This window comes from Dromaius novaehollandiae, chromosome 4, assembly GCF_036370855.1.
Source record: "Dromaius novaehollandiae isolate bDroNov1 chromosome 4, bDroNov1.hap1, whole genome shotgun sequence".
NCBI lineage: Eukaryota > Metazoa > Chordata > Aves > Casuariiformes > Dromaiidae > Dromaius > Dromaius novaehollandiae.
The window spans coordinates 9,125,980-9,141,113 of record NC_088101.1 but is presented as its reverse complement, the minus strand read 5'-3'; the positions used below and the strand labels follow the sequence as shown (position 1 = coordinate 9,141,113).

At 46.2% G+C, this 15,134-nt stretch overlaps 1 protein-coding gene across 6 annotated transcripts in view; it reads right to left on the bottom strand.

Moving 5' to 3' along the window:
* The window catches only part of AFF1 (ALF transcription elongation factor 1), a 165,617-nt gene that overhangs the window by 66,672 nt on the left and 83,811 nt on the right, over positions 1 to 15,134 (bottom strand). For all 6 annotated transcript variants that reach the window (XR_010388841.1, XM_026102773.2, XM_064510374.1 and 3 more), the window contains 4 exons: positions 10,063 to 10,107; positions 7,607 to 7,693; positions 6,773 to 6,809; positions 6,342 to 6,393 (listed from right to left, as the gene is read on the bottom strand). Coding sequence is in view for 5 of the 6 variants with exons in the window: in XM_026102773.2 (XP_025958558.2) it covers positions 6,342 to 6,393; positions 6,773 to 6,809; positions 7,607 to 7,693; positions 10,063 to 10,107 (221 nt within the window). In the remaining variant the exon portion in view is untranslated. The remainder of the gene's footprint in view (positions 1 to 6,341; positions 6,394 to 6,772; positions 6,810 to 7,606; positions 7,694 to 10,062; positions 10,108 to 15,134) is intronic.

The window sequence follows — 15,134 nt, the reverse complement described above, 5'->3', positions numbered from 1 at the left end:
GCTGGCCGTGGTCTCACAGTGAACAACAGCTCCACAAACCAGAAGCAATGAATCCCAAAGCCAAATTAAACCGTAAGAGCGACTGGCTTGTTGGTCAATAGATAATGTCTATTTTAGCAGTCAGTAATTGGTGCTCGGGATTGAACAGTATCTCTCAGTACCTTTCCAAGTACCAGGGCTATAATTCAAAAGACAGACTATCTCCCCTTTAAAACAGAAAGCTACGTCATTCCTATTAGGGCTAATGGCAATTACACACACAGAATGAAGAGACTAGACTCGAGCAGTTATTCAGAAGGTTGATGTTGTTGCCTGTTTTATGTTGACTTCCTTTCAGTCCTTTCAGAATCACTAACAAATCCTCTTCCTCCACTATTTCATGACAGAGCACAACCCCTTTACATTAATGGAAAATACAGTTAGTTATTTCCTGACGCTTGAGAGCTGCAAATAGAAAACCCTCCAGAAGCACTTCTTCACAGAAGGTAAACTCACCTGCTTGCTAGGGCACCTCCACCTCCCCTCAAGCCAGATGATGAAATCAAAACGGAGCCACACAGGGAACTCAACACCCTCCTACACTCACGCGCCAGAAATGACAGGACAGAAATTAAGCAGGACTGGTTGACTACCAGAACACGCTTGTGGCCCGTGAAACCCATCTCTTTGAGGAAGGCAGACAAACCCTTGAGAAACATTCCTCCTTCGCACCGGTGCTGGACAACTAGCCCCGCTCTGCAGACATCTCCGAGCAGGATCCGGCACTTGAACTACTACCTACTCAAGCACAAATCTTATCTGATCTTTTTATTTAAAACTTTAAATCTAATAAAAATTTGCTTTGTGCTACATCCTTTTTTCAGCAGGATGTATACTTTGGCACATTTCCTTTCCAAAGATGACAGGGTTGGCCTGGAAACTTCCAGGAGACTGACTAGACAGCAACGCTCTTTTGCATGCATTTTATTTTGAAATTATAAGCCCCTCAAAACTGGGGACAGAATGCAAAGGTGACTTATGTCAGGGTGCCAAAACAATAACTGGGAGCCAAATGCAAGTCCCCCTGTCCTCCCTTCCCTCCAAATGAGACAGACAGACCACTTGCACTCTACCACCAGCAACCTAATAAATCCCTACTGCGGTTATTTTTCCAATTACTAAGTCTTCTGTTGAAACAAGTTCACACAGCAGCTACAGTATGGTCCAAGGGGGGAAAAAAACCTTGGCTTCAAAAGCATATGTTTCTGCAAGATTCCCATATGAGTCAGAGTTTACTGGAGATTAAGGTTTGGACCAGCGCTCTTGCACATGGAGCAGGACAGCATAAAACCCCCCAAAGGTCTGCCCTGTCCACCAGAACGAAGCCATCCTCCTCGCACAAGCGCTGCCTCCAGTGAAGGTACCAGCCGCACAGCCCTCGATTAAACCCTGCTGCTGCGCAAAGCGTTCTGCGTGCCACACGGGCATCTTGGACCAGGCACTCGCCGAGCTACGTGCACTCGTTGTTCTGGCGTTTTGATTTTGCCATTCCCCTGTGACCATCGTCTCCCATCTCCCAACCTACACGGCCTCATTGTCTCACACACCTTCGCTGGTGGAAATCACCCTCTGCCTCTTCTTTTAAAGTACACAGTAAAGGGCGGTGCTGAGAGACACCACCTTGGAAAATGAAGTCCCTGAATCGCCTATGGAAGGCAAACAGCATACAGTCTGCAGCAATCCTTTACAGGCTGCCTTTGCATGTGGGCAAAAGCTGACGTTCAGTGCCGTTCCACCGAGACAGACAAAAAAGGAATAGCAACAACACAGCCGCTGTGCATGTTTCTCGGCAGCGCGGCCAAACGTCCACTGGGATCCCAGTGAATTCTTTGACTCGAACCCTCTGAGGAGGGTACTCGCTCCAAGGTAGTGATGACTGTAACCCTGGGGCCAGCTTTGAACCGGTCACCTAAACGCAGAACACTTGACAACACATTACTGACTGCAAGGCACAGGTCCCAGTCTGCCCATTAATTTAAACGAGCTTCTAGTGATGCTAAAAAATCCTAAAAATGTTCTGAGCATTTTCTTTCATTCTGTCTTGCTTTAAAAACTCTGGGCTACAGATTCACTTTCTTCAGAGGTACAAGGATGATGCAAGGAAACACTATGTAGATTTTGTTTTAAATCTGATTTAACTGTTTGTAAGCACGAGGAATGCCCTTTTCACCTGAGCTGCTGGTAGATAAAAAGCAGAGTGCAAGAATATTGCAACTTCTTAAGCTGTTCAATTCAGGATCAAGAACGAACACTAAAGCTTCAAATGAGTCATACTTTTGCATGGATAGACAAAGCCAGTTTCCCAAACATAAGGCTTCAACAAATTGTTAAACAGCCTGATTACAGAAAATAAACCTGCTTTAATAATTTTAATGCTTTAATTAGCTCAGGAGTTACGAGATGCCAAGTTTTCATTTGCAGCACTCACAGCTTACGTACACACCGTCAACCTCTCTGCAAATCTATGAAAAAGGAGCTCTTTTAGGGAGAGAAGCAATTCTGAAATTAATACAGCTTGCCAGACAAACAGCTCCACTGAAAGCGCAAGCTGGTCTCTCTCTGCCAGCCGAGCTAAAGATGCATCACCGAGGGGGAGCCTGGCATCTCCCCGCTGTAAAGGCAAGGCTCCTGCCGTTCCAGCCAAGCCAGGTGCTAACGGAGGGGCTGTATTCAAGAATGAAAGCCATCTGGGAAATCCTTGCGTGTTCTCGAAAGCTGAATGCTTAATTTGGGCCCCCAGATGCACAGGGATTTCAACCTCTAATTAACCAGCACAAATGCTGTTTGTTTTCAGTCAGCTACACTTTGTAACACGAGCTACTCTAGGCAGCTGAATTTTCAGACAGTCATGTGCACTTTGAACAGCAAAGAAAGCCAGCCCTGTTGTACGCATGAAAACAAAAACAAAACACGAAATAAAGAGATACATCAGTTCAAGGAAGCGATGCAAATGAAGTGTTTGGGCAAACCTTGGTTCACTCCTTTGGACACAAACCTAAACCACTCTGTCCCTCTTGCTCAAACTGCCTTTGTTGACTGTGCGTATATGTGTCCCTAGTAGGTGCGAACTGGCTCTGAAATGCTGATCAAAATTATCATTAAGAGAAAGACATTTACCACTGGACATAGCAGAAGGTAGAAGATCATCCCAGGTTCCCTTTACACCCCGAGGAGAACGGGTCTGGGCAAGTAACCAGTCGCCAGCCGATTTTCACCACCTTAAACCTCCCATCGCTATTCCTGCTCACGCCACGTGCGCCGGCCGCCCAGAACTTCTTTGTGCGGGGACGTTTCCCACTGCCGGTTAGGAGAAGGCAGCGGAGACTCGGGGGCCGTGACTCCGGGGGCTGGCAGCCTTCAGCACGCACACAGAGGCCACCTTCTCCCCTCGCCCACCCGGGCCCCGCGACGCCGCTTTCCCGACCGGACTCCGGGAAGGGACGGGGCGGCCCACGCTCCAGCGTTCCCTTGCTCGAGCTGCGTCTTCCGCAGGTTCAGCCCCAGAGGAATCCGGCTTGTTTTTAGCTCCGACGCAATCCCCTAGGGCGGCCTGGTGAGATGCCACAGAAAACTCAAGGTGCTGGAAAGCTCTGCCCGGGCTTCTCCCGCCTGGTCAGGATGTGCCCGCCCTGCACGTCAGAAGCGATTTCGCTAGGGAATTCCCCAGGCAGTGACCCGCGGGGACGCCGAGGGCGGAGGGGACACTAGCGGAGGACACAGTCCTACGTAGCAGGCCAATTTTACGATTCCAGCCATTGGGGCTAGGAAAGGAGTATTTGGAGCTTCTTGCCAAAGTCTCTTCTGCCTCTGCCGCCTGAAGAAAGTGCTGCAGGGTTTTTTCGGGTGGCAGTGGCAGGGAACAGGAAAAACTTCCCAGTGAAAACAAAAGCTTGAGCAACAACAACATTTGCTTAAGCAGCAGTTAAGAACAATCCGTACCTGTGAAAAATGGTGTTAGGGTTAAAGGAGTAGGTTGTTCCCACCGCCAAGAAGTCAGGTGAGGACACTGGTGGCTTTTAGTGGGCCCCGGTTCCCCGACCTCGTGTGGCACCCCTCCTTCCCGCAGCAGCGAATCGGTATTGATCGAACGAGGGAAGAGGCCTGGTCCCCTCTGGCTGATCTAAAAACACGACCAGGCCCCTGCCTTGACGCAGACGCCCTGCACTCGTCCGCATTTGCGGTGGTCGGAGGAGACATTTCAGCTGTTGCAGATGCACGGCAGAAGAGCTGAAGTAAAGATCGTGGGTGCGGGGTGACGGAGGAGGAAGACAGAGCCTGGGAGCAGGAGAAACTACTATTTTTTATCAGTGAAATGCAAATCTCCAGAAATCATTCAAGAGGAGCAGACTGCAGGGGGATAGAGGAGCAAAGGAAAGGGTTAGGGGAGCCGGTGACCGCTCAGCAAGCCCGGACCCCAGCCAGCCAGCGAGCCTTCGCACGGTGCTGCAACAATATTAAGAAACTTGTTTAACAAATATTACAGAACTTGAGCATAAAATCCTACAAACTCAACTGAGATGGACAGATTCTGTCCCTCTTGCTTACGCCTAGTCCAAATTTTCTTTCATTAAATTATTCATGATGTGGAAAAGGAAAAAAAAAAAAAAAAAAAAAAAAAAAAGGTGGTGTATCTTGGCGGCCTGTAGCCTGCAGTCTTCCATGGAACAACATCACCGTATGAAGTAACAGGAGATCTTTTTATATCACATTAACTGAGAGGCGTTTGATGACTGAGCAATTACCTTGCATACAGACCACTTAGCCTTATATACTCAGAAAGATTTATATTTGTTATTCAAGGCTCACAGTCTATCAATGCAACCATCTGGTCAGGTTAATCTTGAAAGCTTAAAATTCAGCCCCCACAAAACGACTTTTAAGCAATTCCTGTAATTAACCTAATTAATAGATAACCACTTACACCTACTAGGATGGTACCAAGTCATTTTACTGCCATCACAAATCTTTCCACCAACTCCAAATTTTCTATTAGAGTGAATCATTTATTAATTGGCATTGCTTTCCTGTGTTTTCTTGCCAATCCTTCACATATTGAGGCATCAAGAACATGATTTTCAAAATGTTATGCCACGGTCTACACTCGAAATTCCTTCAGTAGGAAGAGTCAGATCTACAGCAAGAGCTTTTGAAAACCTCAAAGACCCCCCACTTGCTGCCGTCCCCCCCCCCCCAACTTCGCTTACTACAATGACCAAAAAGAACCGTTTGCAGCACTTGCCCACTACAGAATTAACCTTTGCACACCCAGATCCCAACACCACGGTCTCACAACGTGCTCCACGTGACCGGAGCCACGTAACTCCGAACTGCTCCATCACCATCAACGGGCCTCATCACATCCACGACACGATGACGAGAGCCAGAGGCAATATAAAGTGTTAGCTATTTTAAACCAACGTATCGCAGCAAGAATTTGGAAAACTTAGAAAACAGCATTTTCCAGTCTGCAAACTAGCTCTTTTTCGGTGGCATGACAGGACACTTGTGAAATCACATCTCATTTGGTTACACGCTCTGAAGAATAAGGGTGCCCTAATCAAAAAAAAAAAAAAAAAAAAAAAAAAGATACTAGCAAAGAGGGGTTTTTACTGCTATTTATTTGTGAAGGTGAAATTTCTATTTCCTCCTCCTCTTTCCACCTGAAAATAGCCATTTTTCTTTCATTCTCTGAGTTGCATTCACTGACAGTTCCCGCCCAGCCATAATCGTTTCATGGGCCAATAAGATTATACTGGTGAAGTGAAATTGTGCTTTAGAAAACTGTTGTACCGATTATACATAAACATGTATAAGCAGTCCATAAACAGTCTCATGCTGAGACTCAAATTATAAGGCACTTGCCTCTCAGAGAAAACATAAAACGACAGGAAAAAGAAGAAATACGTAAAGTGCCAGAGAAGCTAGAGAAATCTGATTTCACCCACTCTGCACATGGCTAAAATTATTAGAGAACCAAGGTTTTAAAATTCAGTTTTAACACAAATATTCACCTTGATTTTTAGAGAGAAAAATATAAAATTGAGGTTTTTAGAAAGACATCAAGATTTTTTTTTGAAATAAAGGTAAAACAAAGAATAACACTTTTCAGGAAAATTTTCCTTAAACAATATGAAGAAAATGATTCAAGGGGGTAATACCGTATAGGATCGCTTCAAAATTTCACCTCTAGTTTTAACAATTTTTGTACCTGTAAGCTTGGAAACATCAAGGAAAATTTTTAATTCATTCCAGTTTCTTTAAGTAACTGCACAATAAAGCATGAAAACAGTCTGGTTACTTACGATGTTTTCGGCTGAGAATTAGGCAACGTTTTTGAAGGTGCATCATACTGTTCTGTAAATCAAAAATGAGTCAATTGGTTTTATTTGCCTCGCTTGTATCATATTTTACTCTATTGTCTGTGTGTGTCAGATTAGAAAGTCACTCTCCGAGGATATAATCATTTGCCATTGAGATTATTCATCATTCCAGATAGGGTTTCTTAACGAAATACAGTTTGTTCTCTGCTGAACTGTTGCCTTAGTTTCTATTTAACGAATGTATACAACCTTTCAAGCACTGTCTAAATTCATCCTTTTTCAATAAAGCACAGAAAATCAGGCTCCTTAATCAACTTAAGCATCTGATATTCTCCCCAACATACAATACACAACACACACACAAAACTGTGAACTCTTACATAACAGTGGGTTTTCTTTGGATTTCTACTTACTCTGATTCTGTGCTACAGATCCAACATGCTGGGACTCCTAGAAAAAAAAAAGACCACACACACACACACACACAAAAAAAAAACAAACAAGAAAAAGGACAAAGTGAAAACGGAGAATAAAAGAAACCTGTTCTAATAGTTGCATAATGATGATTTGTTTTCAATGTGTCACTTACTGTAATAAAAGTCTACCTTGTCAAAGTCTGACTTTGAAATGTCAGAGTCTAAGAAGGCCTGATATAGTTTAGCATGGATACAAATGATGCATGCTGCTGCCATCAAAAGCATGCTGTTAGCATGTTAGTGGCACATTTATTTTTGAAGAAATAAAAAATTTTAAAAAGTGCTGCCAAACATTTCCGTTTAAAACATTTGGCAGATATTTGTGTTGACAAGAAAGATGCAACATTTTGCATGCTGCAGCAGAGCTGAGCTCCTTAGAAGGTTTTGGAAAAGCAGTTAAATTTGGTGCCCACAATTCTAACAACTATGTAAATAATCCTTTGCCTCAAACATGTTACAACTCTAAAAATCTAAACGCCACTTACAAAATAAAAAATGTGAATTATTATTACACTGTCACATAGCCCCCTCAAGAAATAATTACTCAGAAGCACAATCTGATCTAATTTCTAAGTAAAAGGATAGGTTTCAAACAGCAGTTACACAAGTTGAGATCCTTTGCGCTTTGATTTATCTGACAGCTTCTAAAGATAATCTCTCCTAACTGCCTTTATCTTATTAAAGAAGAACAAGATAGCTGAAAATATATCCGAAAGCCGGAAAGCCCTCTTCTAACATCTTAAAAGGTTTGCCCCAAAGAGGTTATTTTACCTTTGATGGAAATGGAAATTTTGAGGGCTCGGCTGTACTAGGTGTATGAATAGCTGTCAAAGGAGGCGGCCATGAGTGGGTCATTTCCTGGAAAGAATTTGAAAAAAGAGGTATATAATATTTTTACTGATACATGCAGGTGAAGTTTTACACTTCAAAGATTAATATGCATCTACCAAAAAAAACCTCGCAGACCCAGCAATAAACACAAAAGACCGTACTGCCGTGAAAAGTCTTCCTTTGAGCACAGCAGTCGCAGCACGTTGAGTACAGAACCGCTTGCCCCTCATCCGCAAGCATCCTCGCATTGCCCAAGTAACAGGAATGCAAAGGAAGCTTGTATAAAGCTAAGTATCTATTTTAAGAGTTTGCAAGATTAGGCCTCAGAATTACAGCTATCATGGTTAATACAGGGAAAAGTAAACAGAGCCCATATATGAGTAGCTCTCGGGTTTTTCAAGGCACAGGACTTTCCTGTTATGGAAGTTCTTATATCCCATTACAGTAATAACATTCTGAAAGGCCTTTCATAACTCGAGGAGGTCAGCCAGAGAGCTCTGACCACGTGCCATTCCCCCTAGTATTCAGCCTAAAATATTGCCTAGTTGCAAGGATTTTCCTGTCACCAACGGAGACGTCTTTGACACAGCTCCAGCACGTACTTTCGAACCTAAGAGACCGCCTGACAAACTACTATTTTATTTTATTTTATTTTTAGGAATCCTTCTGCCTTATTCCCCTCCCGTGACTTTCACCCACCATCGCTACCAGGTCCAAGTGAAAGCAGAGCACAAGTACCAGAGTCGTGAGACAGAGCTCAGCAGGTGAGATGAACTTGCCTCTTCCGGCACTATGGCCCAGCCTAGAAGAGTGTGCTCAACCTCGGCTTGCACTGCAATGAAGGTACTTGAAAGTCTAGCACAGACCAGGATCTTTGTCTTGAACGTATGTTAAAATACTTTAATGAGGGTTAATCTAGACAAGGCCTTAAGGGAAGCTGGGGCTTCCCAACTTTCCCAAGGAAGTCAGAAGAGCCTTGGTAAAAATCAGACAAGATAGATTTTTCTTGGCTCTTAATCCCAAAATTTTAAATCCGGAAAAGCGTCCTATTAACTTCGAGGATTAAATGAATTCACAGGACCGGCCACCTTCGCTCCCTTTTCAGGAATATCTTCCTCAAGATTTCCTCCCCAGCCCAGACTCTCCTCTGTACTTAGCACGTGCACCCACCATCCGGAGTGGCTGCCACCACAACCATTCCCAGAAAAAAGGGAACAGGTTAAGTAAATAATACTGCGACTTTGCTGACCTCACCTGCTTAGGAATTACACTGATGTTGAACAAAACTCGCGATGAGCACGCACTGCACGGCTTGGTAGAGGGCTTAGAAACCTTAACAAAGAACCTGTCCGTGCAAAGTGCACTTTTTGTACCTTTTGCACCAAATACACTGAAGTGTGAAAATCTCTACTGTGTCACGATTTACAAGTGCTCTTTTTTCATCAGGGCAAAATTATGAAAAGCTCTAGAAGTGTCTCCAGTTTCCCTATCGATTGGCAATTCAGGGAAGAAATTAGGAATAAAATAAAACTGGAAGATTTACAGGGGAAAAAAACCCCGCACTGCTACCTTTGGCTCTGCAAGGAGGCATTACAGCAATCTGTAGGGACTTCTATATGGAGGAATGAGCAACAGCCTCCCATCACAGCTAAGCCATGCAACTCTTTGGTCACATTACCCTAGTCTTCCCCTTTCTCCCCTCCCACCCTTCAGTTCAGTCAACAGCTGTGCAATCTCTCGAACGGACTATAAACTCTTCAACACCCCGCACTGTGCCTCTTCAGGTAGTTGCACGCGCTTCCTTTGGGATGCTACAAGAATAGCGCGATGCGTTCCTAACAGGCAAGAAAACAGGATGCCCCACGAAGCCCCGCGAGGCTGCAGTTCTTCCGGCTGGAGCACTCCCGCCGCACGCTAGCCGCCAGGCCCCTGCGGAGCAGCGCACGTGCGCAGCTAGCTTCCAGCTAAAACGCTGCCATGACAGCTGCGTCCGAGAGTGCAAAAGGCATCAGGATTTTGCAAGATAGATCAGTAAGATCAGTAAGTCCAGCCTCTCTGGAGGAAGCGCAATCTTCGCATTCAAAAACGGCAACGCCACTGACTGACTTGACTACGGAGTGACTCCAGCTGCTTCTGCTGCCTCAGGTGGCTTGTCACTCTTGCTCTTGGACTTACCAGATTCAGTATCTACAATCTGATGGAGAGATTGGCCTTACAACGCCGGCTGCTTCTGAAATGGTTTGTTATCTTTACTTCTCCGCTGCAGCGTACCCATAGACCCAATTCTAACGACTGCAGCACCGGCTGATAGGACAGAAGCAGAGCTGTAATTCTTCCCCACAGGCTATTTTAATGCACGAAAGCCCAGAGACTTCTAATTTCAGAAGAACACTTACCTTCAAAATTTCCTCAACGCAATGGACATCACTGGGGAAGGTTTGCTACAACAAAAAGGAGAGAAGCAGCATAAGTTTGTTTCCTTTTTACCAACTGATATGAGACAAACATGTATTCAGCAAACATTTGCTTTCCAAAGGCTCTGTGCACTTCGCAGAAGTCAGTTAATAAAGAAACACTAATTAGAATTAAAACCCCATCGGAACGGCAGGTATTAATAAGGCATTTCTACAATGTTGGTGTTTTCAGGTGTTCAGGAGAAGGTGCAGTCTAAGAAACTTGAGAAAGAAGGAAAGTGTCTCCAAATAACATCTCTTGAAGAAATCACACGGAGAAAACCAGAGCTCATTAAACAACACTCATTCAACCGACAGGATTTCACCCGTTTCATGACTTGCCTTCTTGTTTCTACCCACCACCGGGCACTTGGCAGAAAAAGCAGCCAGGCTAAAACGCAAAGCTTGGAGAAGGCAAGGTAAGGGCGCTGTGAAGCGGAGGCACCACGAAGCAGTTCTTCGAGCCCCAGCTCCTGGGGTCATGTGAACATCAACTGCCATTAGAAGTTTTTTAAAGCACTACAACTCCAGCTTGGGCTTGCCCCTATGCCTCAAGAGGGCACTAACTCCAGCCGCCTCTTCTGGAGCCCCAGGGGCTGCCTGCAGCGGGGACTGTCCCTGTGCCACCTCGCAGGGGTCGGGGCTCCCTGACCAAGCGCCGCGGGGGCCTCTGAGGAGCAGCCGGAGGGCAGGTCGCTCCCTCGCAGGGCCTGGCAGCCTGCCACCCCCGCGGGACGGGGGACAGCCGCAGGAGCGCCCGCAGCTGCCTTGCACCGGCCTCGCGAGCGCAATGAAGCGCTGGGGAAGAGTCCAAAGTAAAAGCACTGCTAATATTTGCCAGTTATATAACAAAGAGCAGATATTACGGCTTGTGCAAACACAGGAACCTGCTTTTAATATAGCAGCAAAACCACTTAGCAGCTCCTGGCAGAACCCCCCCCCTCCTGCGGCAGCCAGCACTGCACAGAGCGACGGCGCGCAGGGGCCTGGGGCAGCGGCAGCCAACGCCTCGCGCTTCTCGAGCCCCTGGGGACGGGGGGTCGCGCGCGCCCGGGCAGCGCCGGCAGCAGCGCTTCGGGCCCGGGCGCTCCGCGGGAAACGGCCAGCCCAGCACCGCTGCGAGGGGCCGGGCGGCAACGCGACGCAGCGCTGCTCCCAGGCCACGGAGAAAACGCCGCTTTACTGCTACAGATTTGCTTCTCCTTTGCTAGCCACGCTACCCGCTGCTTTGAAAATACAAGCGTCTTTTATACATGGTGCTTCCTTTCCTAATCAGTGTATCAAAAAAAAAAATCAAAAAGAGAAACAACTAAGTAGCTGAGCAGCTATTACCAGCAACTAAGACCAACCTCTTGCCTATAACTAAGAAAGTCAACGGAAACATTTAGCTACCAGTGTAACAGCTGAATGGGAAAGAGCAGGAGGATGCTCCCCAGATTAAAGGAAGAGGGCAGTGAGCCACACCGCGTGATCAGAAAGATCTGCCCCAGACAAGGTAAACAGCAAAGCAAGCAAACACTTTAATGAAGTCCAAAACTGCTTGGCGCGCTCTCACAGCAAGGTCACTCAGCTGCTTCCCATATGCCACGCTATTTACATTGGAGGGGGAAGCGCAGATGAGGCAGCCTTCTTCCTCCCAGCCTCATTTGTCTGTGTCTGCATAAAGCTCTCATCGAGGCTCTACTCATTTGACAAGGATTTGACTCTTCTTCAGAAAATAATGCATGCGTATTTGCTTCTGACCTCACTCACCCCAAGATAAACCAGAAGTTGAGACCAGGCCAAATCAGTCACGTGAATGAAAGCAAGAGGCTCGGTTGCAGCACAGCTCTCAGGAGGTCCCCAAAGCGGGCAGGAAGCGGCCAGAGGGACAGGGAAAGGCAGGTGTCTTCTAGCGCTGTGACAGACATCGGTACAATTCACATTGCAGAAGAGGGACCTTTCGTTCCCCCCTTTCGTTTTTTCCTTAGTAAGCTTTACCCTGCACTTCAACCATCTAATTTACTTCTCAATTTCATGACTGGTGAACAGCAGGCACAGAAAAGCAGCGTTCAACTAACGCTGTGCTTCAGAACTGCTCCCGTCTGACACGGTCCCTGGCAGGACCATGGGAAAAGCCTTTCCCACAGAAGAGACGTGGAACCAAGTCCCTGGCCTAGACGAAGCATTCAAATTCTCTCTACAGTAGAGCAACTGAAAAAAAAAAAAAAAATCAAACCCAGTTTGCTTCTCCCATTCCAGAAATTTAAGCTTTGTGAGGGGATAACTGATGACAAAAGTGGAATTCAATTCAGGCTAGAATCCGAGAATATCTACAGCGCCCGGTTTGGATCTCTTTTATCCTTGCCCAAGACTTCACACGCCTTCATTAAGGTATTTTGGAAATGCTGAGGAGGCTTTGAAATGGAGTTGGGGGCACAGGCAGTGCAATGTCCACAGCGAGATCATCAGGAGGACTCGGGGCAACCCCAGATGGCAACGGTCAGTGAGCAGGCCTGGTTGCTTAGCAGGAACTGCTTTCTTCCACGTGGCACAAAATTTCAGAGAAAGCAAACGCCCCACAGTGAGCAAGTACTGCCGAAGCCTGCACCAACACTACAAGGTCTTCTATTTTTACGATACGCTGGTACGTGCCTCCAAAATATATGCCACTCCGGAGATACAGAGCAAGTTACGAGGGATGCTCAGGACTGTTTTCCATCTTGCGTTAGAAGTTTGCTTTCCAGTGTCATTTAATTAGGTTACTCTAAGAAATCTTTGCCCCTGCTGGGGACTCCCTCTAAGGAGCCCAGGCTCTTTAGGCAGCCTTAACCTGCGCTCTGCCACGCTGCTGCACCCTAAGACTGAAAAACTGAAGGACCTTTCCACCCGCAATAAAACGTGCACAGGGCAAACAAAACTGCTGCCCACAAATGGACTCGCAACGCCTGTATCAAACACACAGTGAAATGTTTGCTTTGCAGATTCAAATCACAGACTGTTCCGGGCATAAACAAGAGTTTGATTTCCAGCGCCCGAAGGCCGAGGGAATCCGACGGAGCTGTTTGACTGAACTCACACCCCCGTTCCAGCTTTGCGGCTCTGGTTCGGGGTCTGCGACCCCGGTAGCCTCACGGTGTGTAGGGGCAGAAGCGGGGTCCCTGCATCACCCATGGTGTGTGGAGGTGCTACGAGGAAAGGGCTCCAGCAGCACAGCCATCCGCCTTAACGCCGGCAACGCCTTGCGGATTAACCTTCCCAGGGCGCGGGGGCTCAGGAGGCACAGCGCATCTGCAAGGCTTCACGACAGCCGCAGCCAAGCGAGGAGACACGGCGCTGCCCTCCCCAAGCCCAATTATTTTTAGCCTGGTCTCTTTCCCTCAAGTCACTTCGCAGCCTTGTTGCCGCCTCTAAACTACCATTAAACCACAATCGCCACCGAGCAGCAAGGGCTGCCCTTGCCAGTTTGGAGGAGGATTTAGGGAAACGCAGAAATGCAACGTTGCCCAAGGAAGAGTTAAAAAGCCCCGAAGCCAGAGAAAGCACTGACGGAAATCAGCTCTCCTGAACAACTGTGGGTTTAGAACATCAAATATTCCATGTTGTTTTCTATCCCTGCTAGCAGTTTTACAGCCTCTACGGGGAACACTGTAATGTACTCCCTACAGACAACTAGATTTAACCGCTGTGCATATTTTCTGGCTGACACTGCCATTTGTACAACCTCCAGCTAGGAGATCATGCCACATGCACACTCGGTTTCAGCCTGGGAACGACGCAGGCTCCTCCGAATGCCATTTTACCCCTCACAAATCTTGCTCAAGTCTGACATCGAGTCTTGTGCAATCATGCAACGTACAGAACTGCTGTTTCTCGGGTTTCTTTTAACGCCAACATTCCCATCCAAACTCACACTGCACCTAAATGACAACCCTCCCTTCCATAACACTAACGTATGTAGCAAAAAGAGCCTGGTTTTGCTCAAGTCAAGGCCCAGCTCCCAGCCATCACACTCTTGGGTCGCCGTGTTCCCCACACGAGCGCAACGCCAGAGCTCACGCTCGCGCGCCTAGCGCTGGTACCTGTCCGTAACATGGTTCACACCTCTTACGTGACCAATAATTTAATTGGAGTGACAGATGTAAAGTCATACCGATACGATATCTGGGAGAAGAAACTGGGCTGACAAATTTGCATAGTAAGTTTTGCAAGGCTAATTTATTAGGCCACTTCCTTACTTGCAAGCTTAAAAACCAGAGAGGAAGGCTTAACAAGCTGACCAAGACAACATCAACCATCTCTTTGATGAGGACGATCACAGCCCTTATAAGGGACATAACAGACGCTTCAGAATGTGTCAGTTTTTAAGGTGTTTGGGGAAAAAGAGGATAAGAATAAAGCAAAGCCATTAAATAAATTTCAGGTAAAGGAAAGTAAAGAAACTACTGTTAGTATAATTTTTAAGCCTCTCTCATTTACCAAAGAACATCCAACATGCTTTTAAAGTGGTGAGACACAACCGCATTCTCTCCTTTTTATACTTCTTGCAATACATGTATTTTCCATTTCGCCGAGTTGCATAAGCGGCTTACACAGGCTGAATAATATTTTGCAAAGACATACCATCCCAAGGTTAACAAAAGATAACGCTACAGGATGATACGCCTGAAGTGCTGTTAAGTAGAGCAAAAGCTGTCTGAAAAGCTGTCAAAATTATGTTGAACTGAAAGACATAATAGCCCAAACGAGCAAGACCTAAAGTTTTAACCTGCATCCAGCATCTCCCTTCTGTGCCTCCATAAACTCATCCACTTTCTTTTCCTCACTGCTAATGACCGCAACCAAGAAGAAAGAAGAAATCTCTATGCAGATATCTGTGAAGATTTATTAAAAAAAAAAAAAAAAAGCATATATAAAAAAAAGGTACCCTACATTTTTTAAGCTTTTTTGGGACAAAAAGTTGTGCATGTTCATTTAGCACATACTGTAGGTCCAACAGTTTGGAAACCTCTGATATATGCAAGTGCATTTCCCAG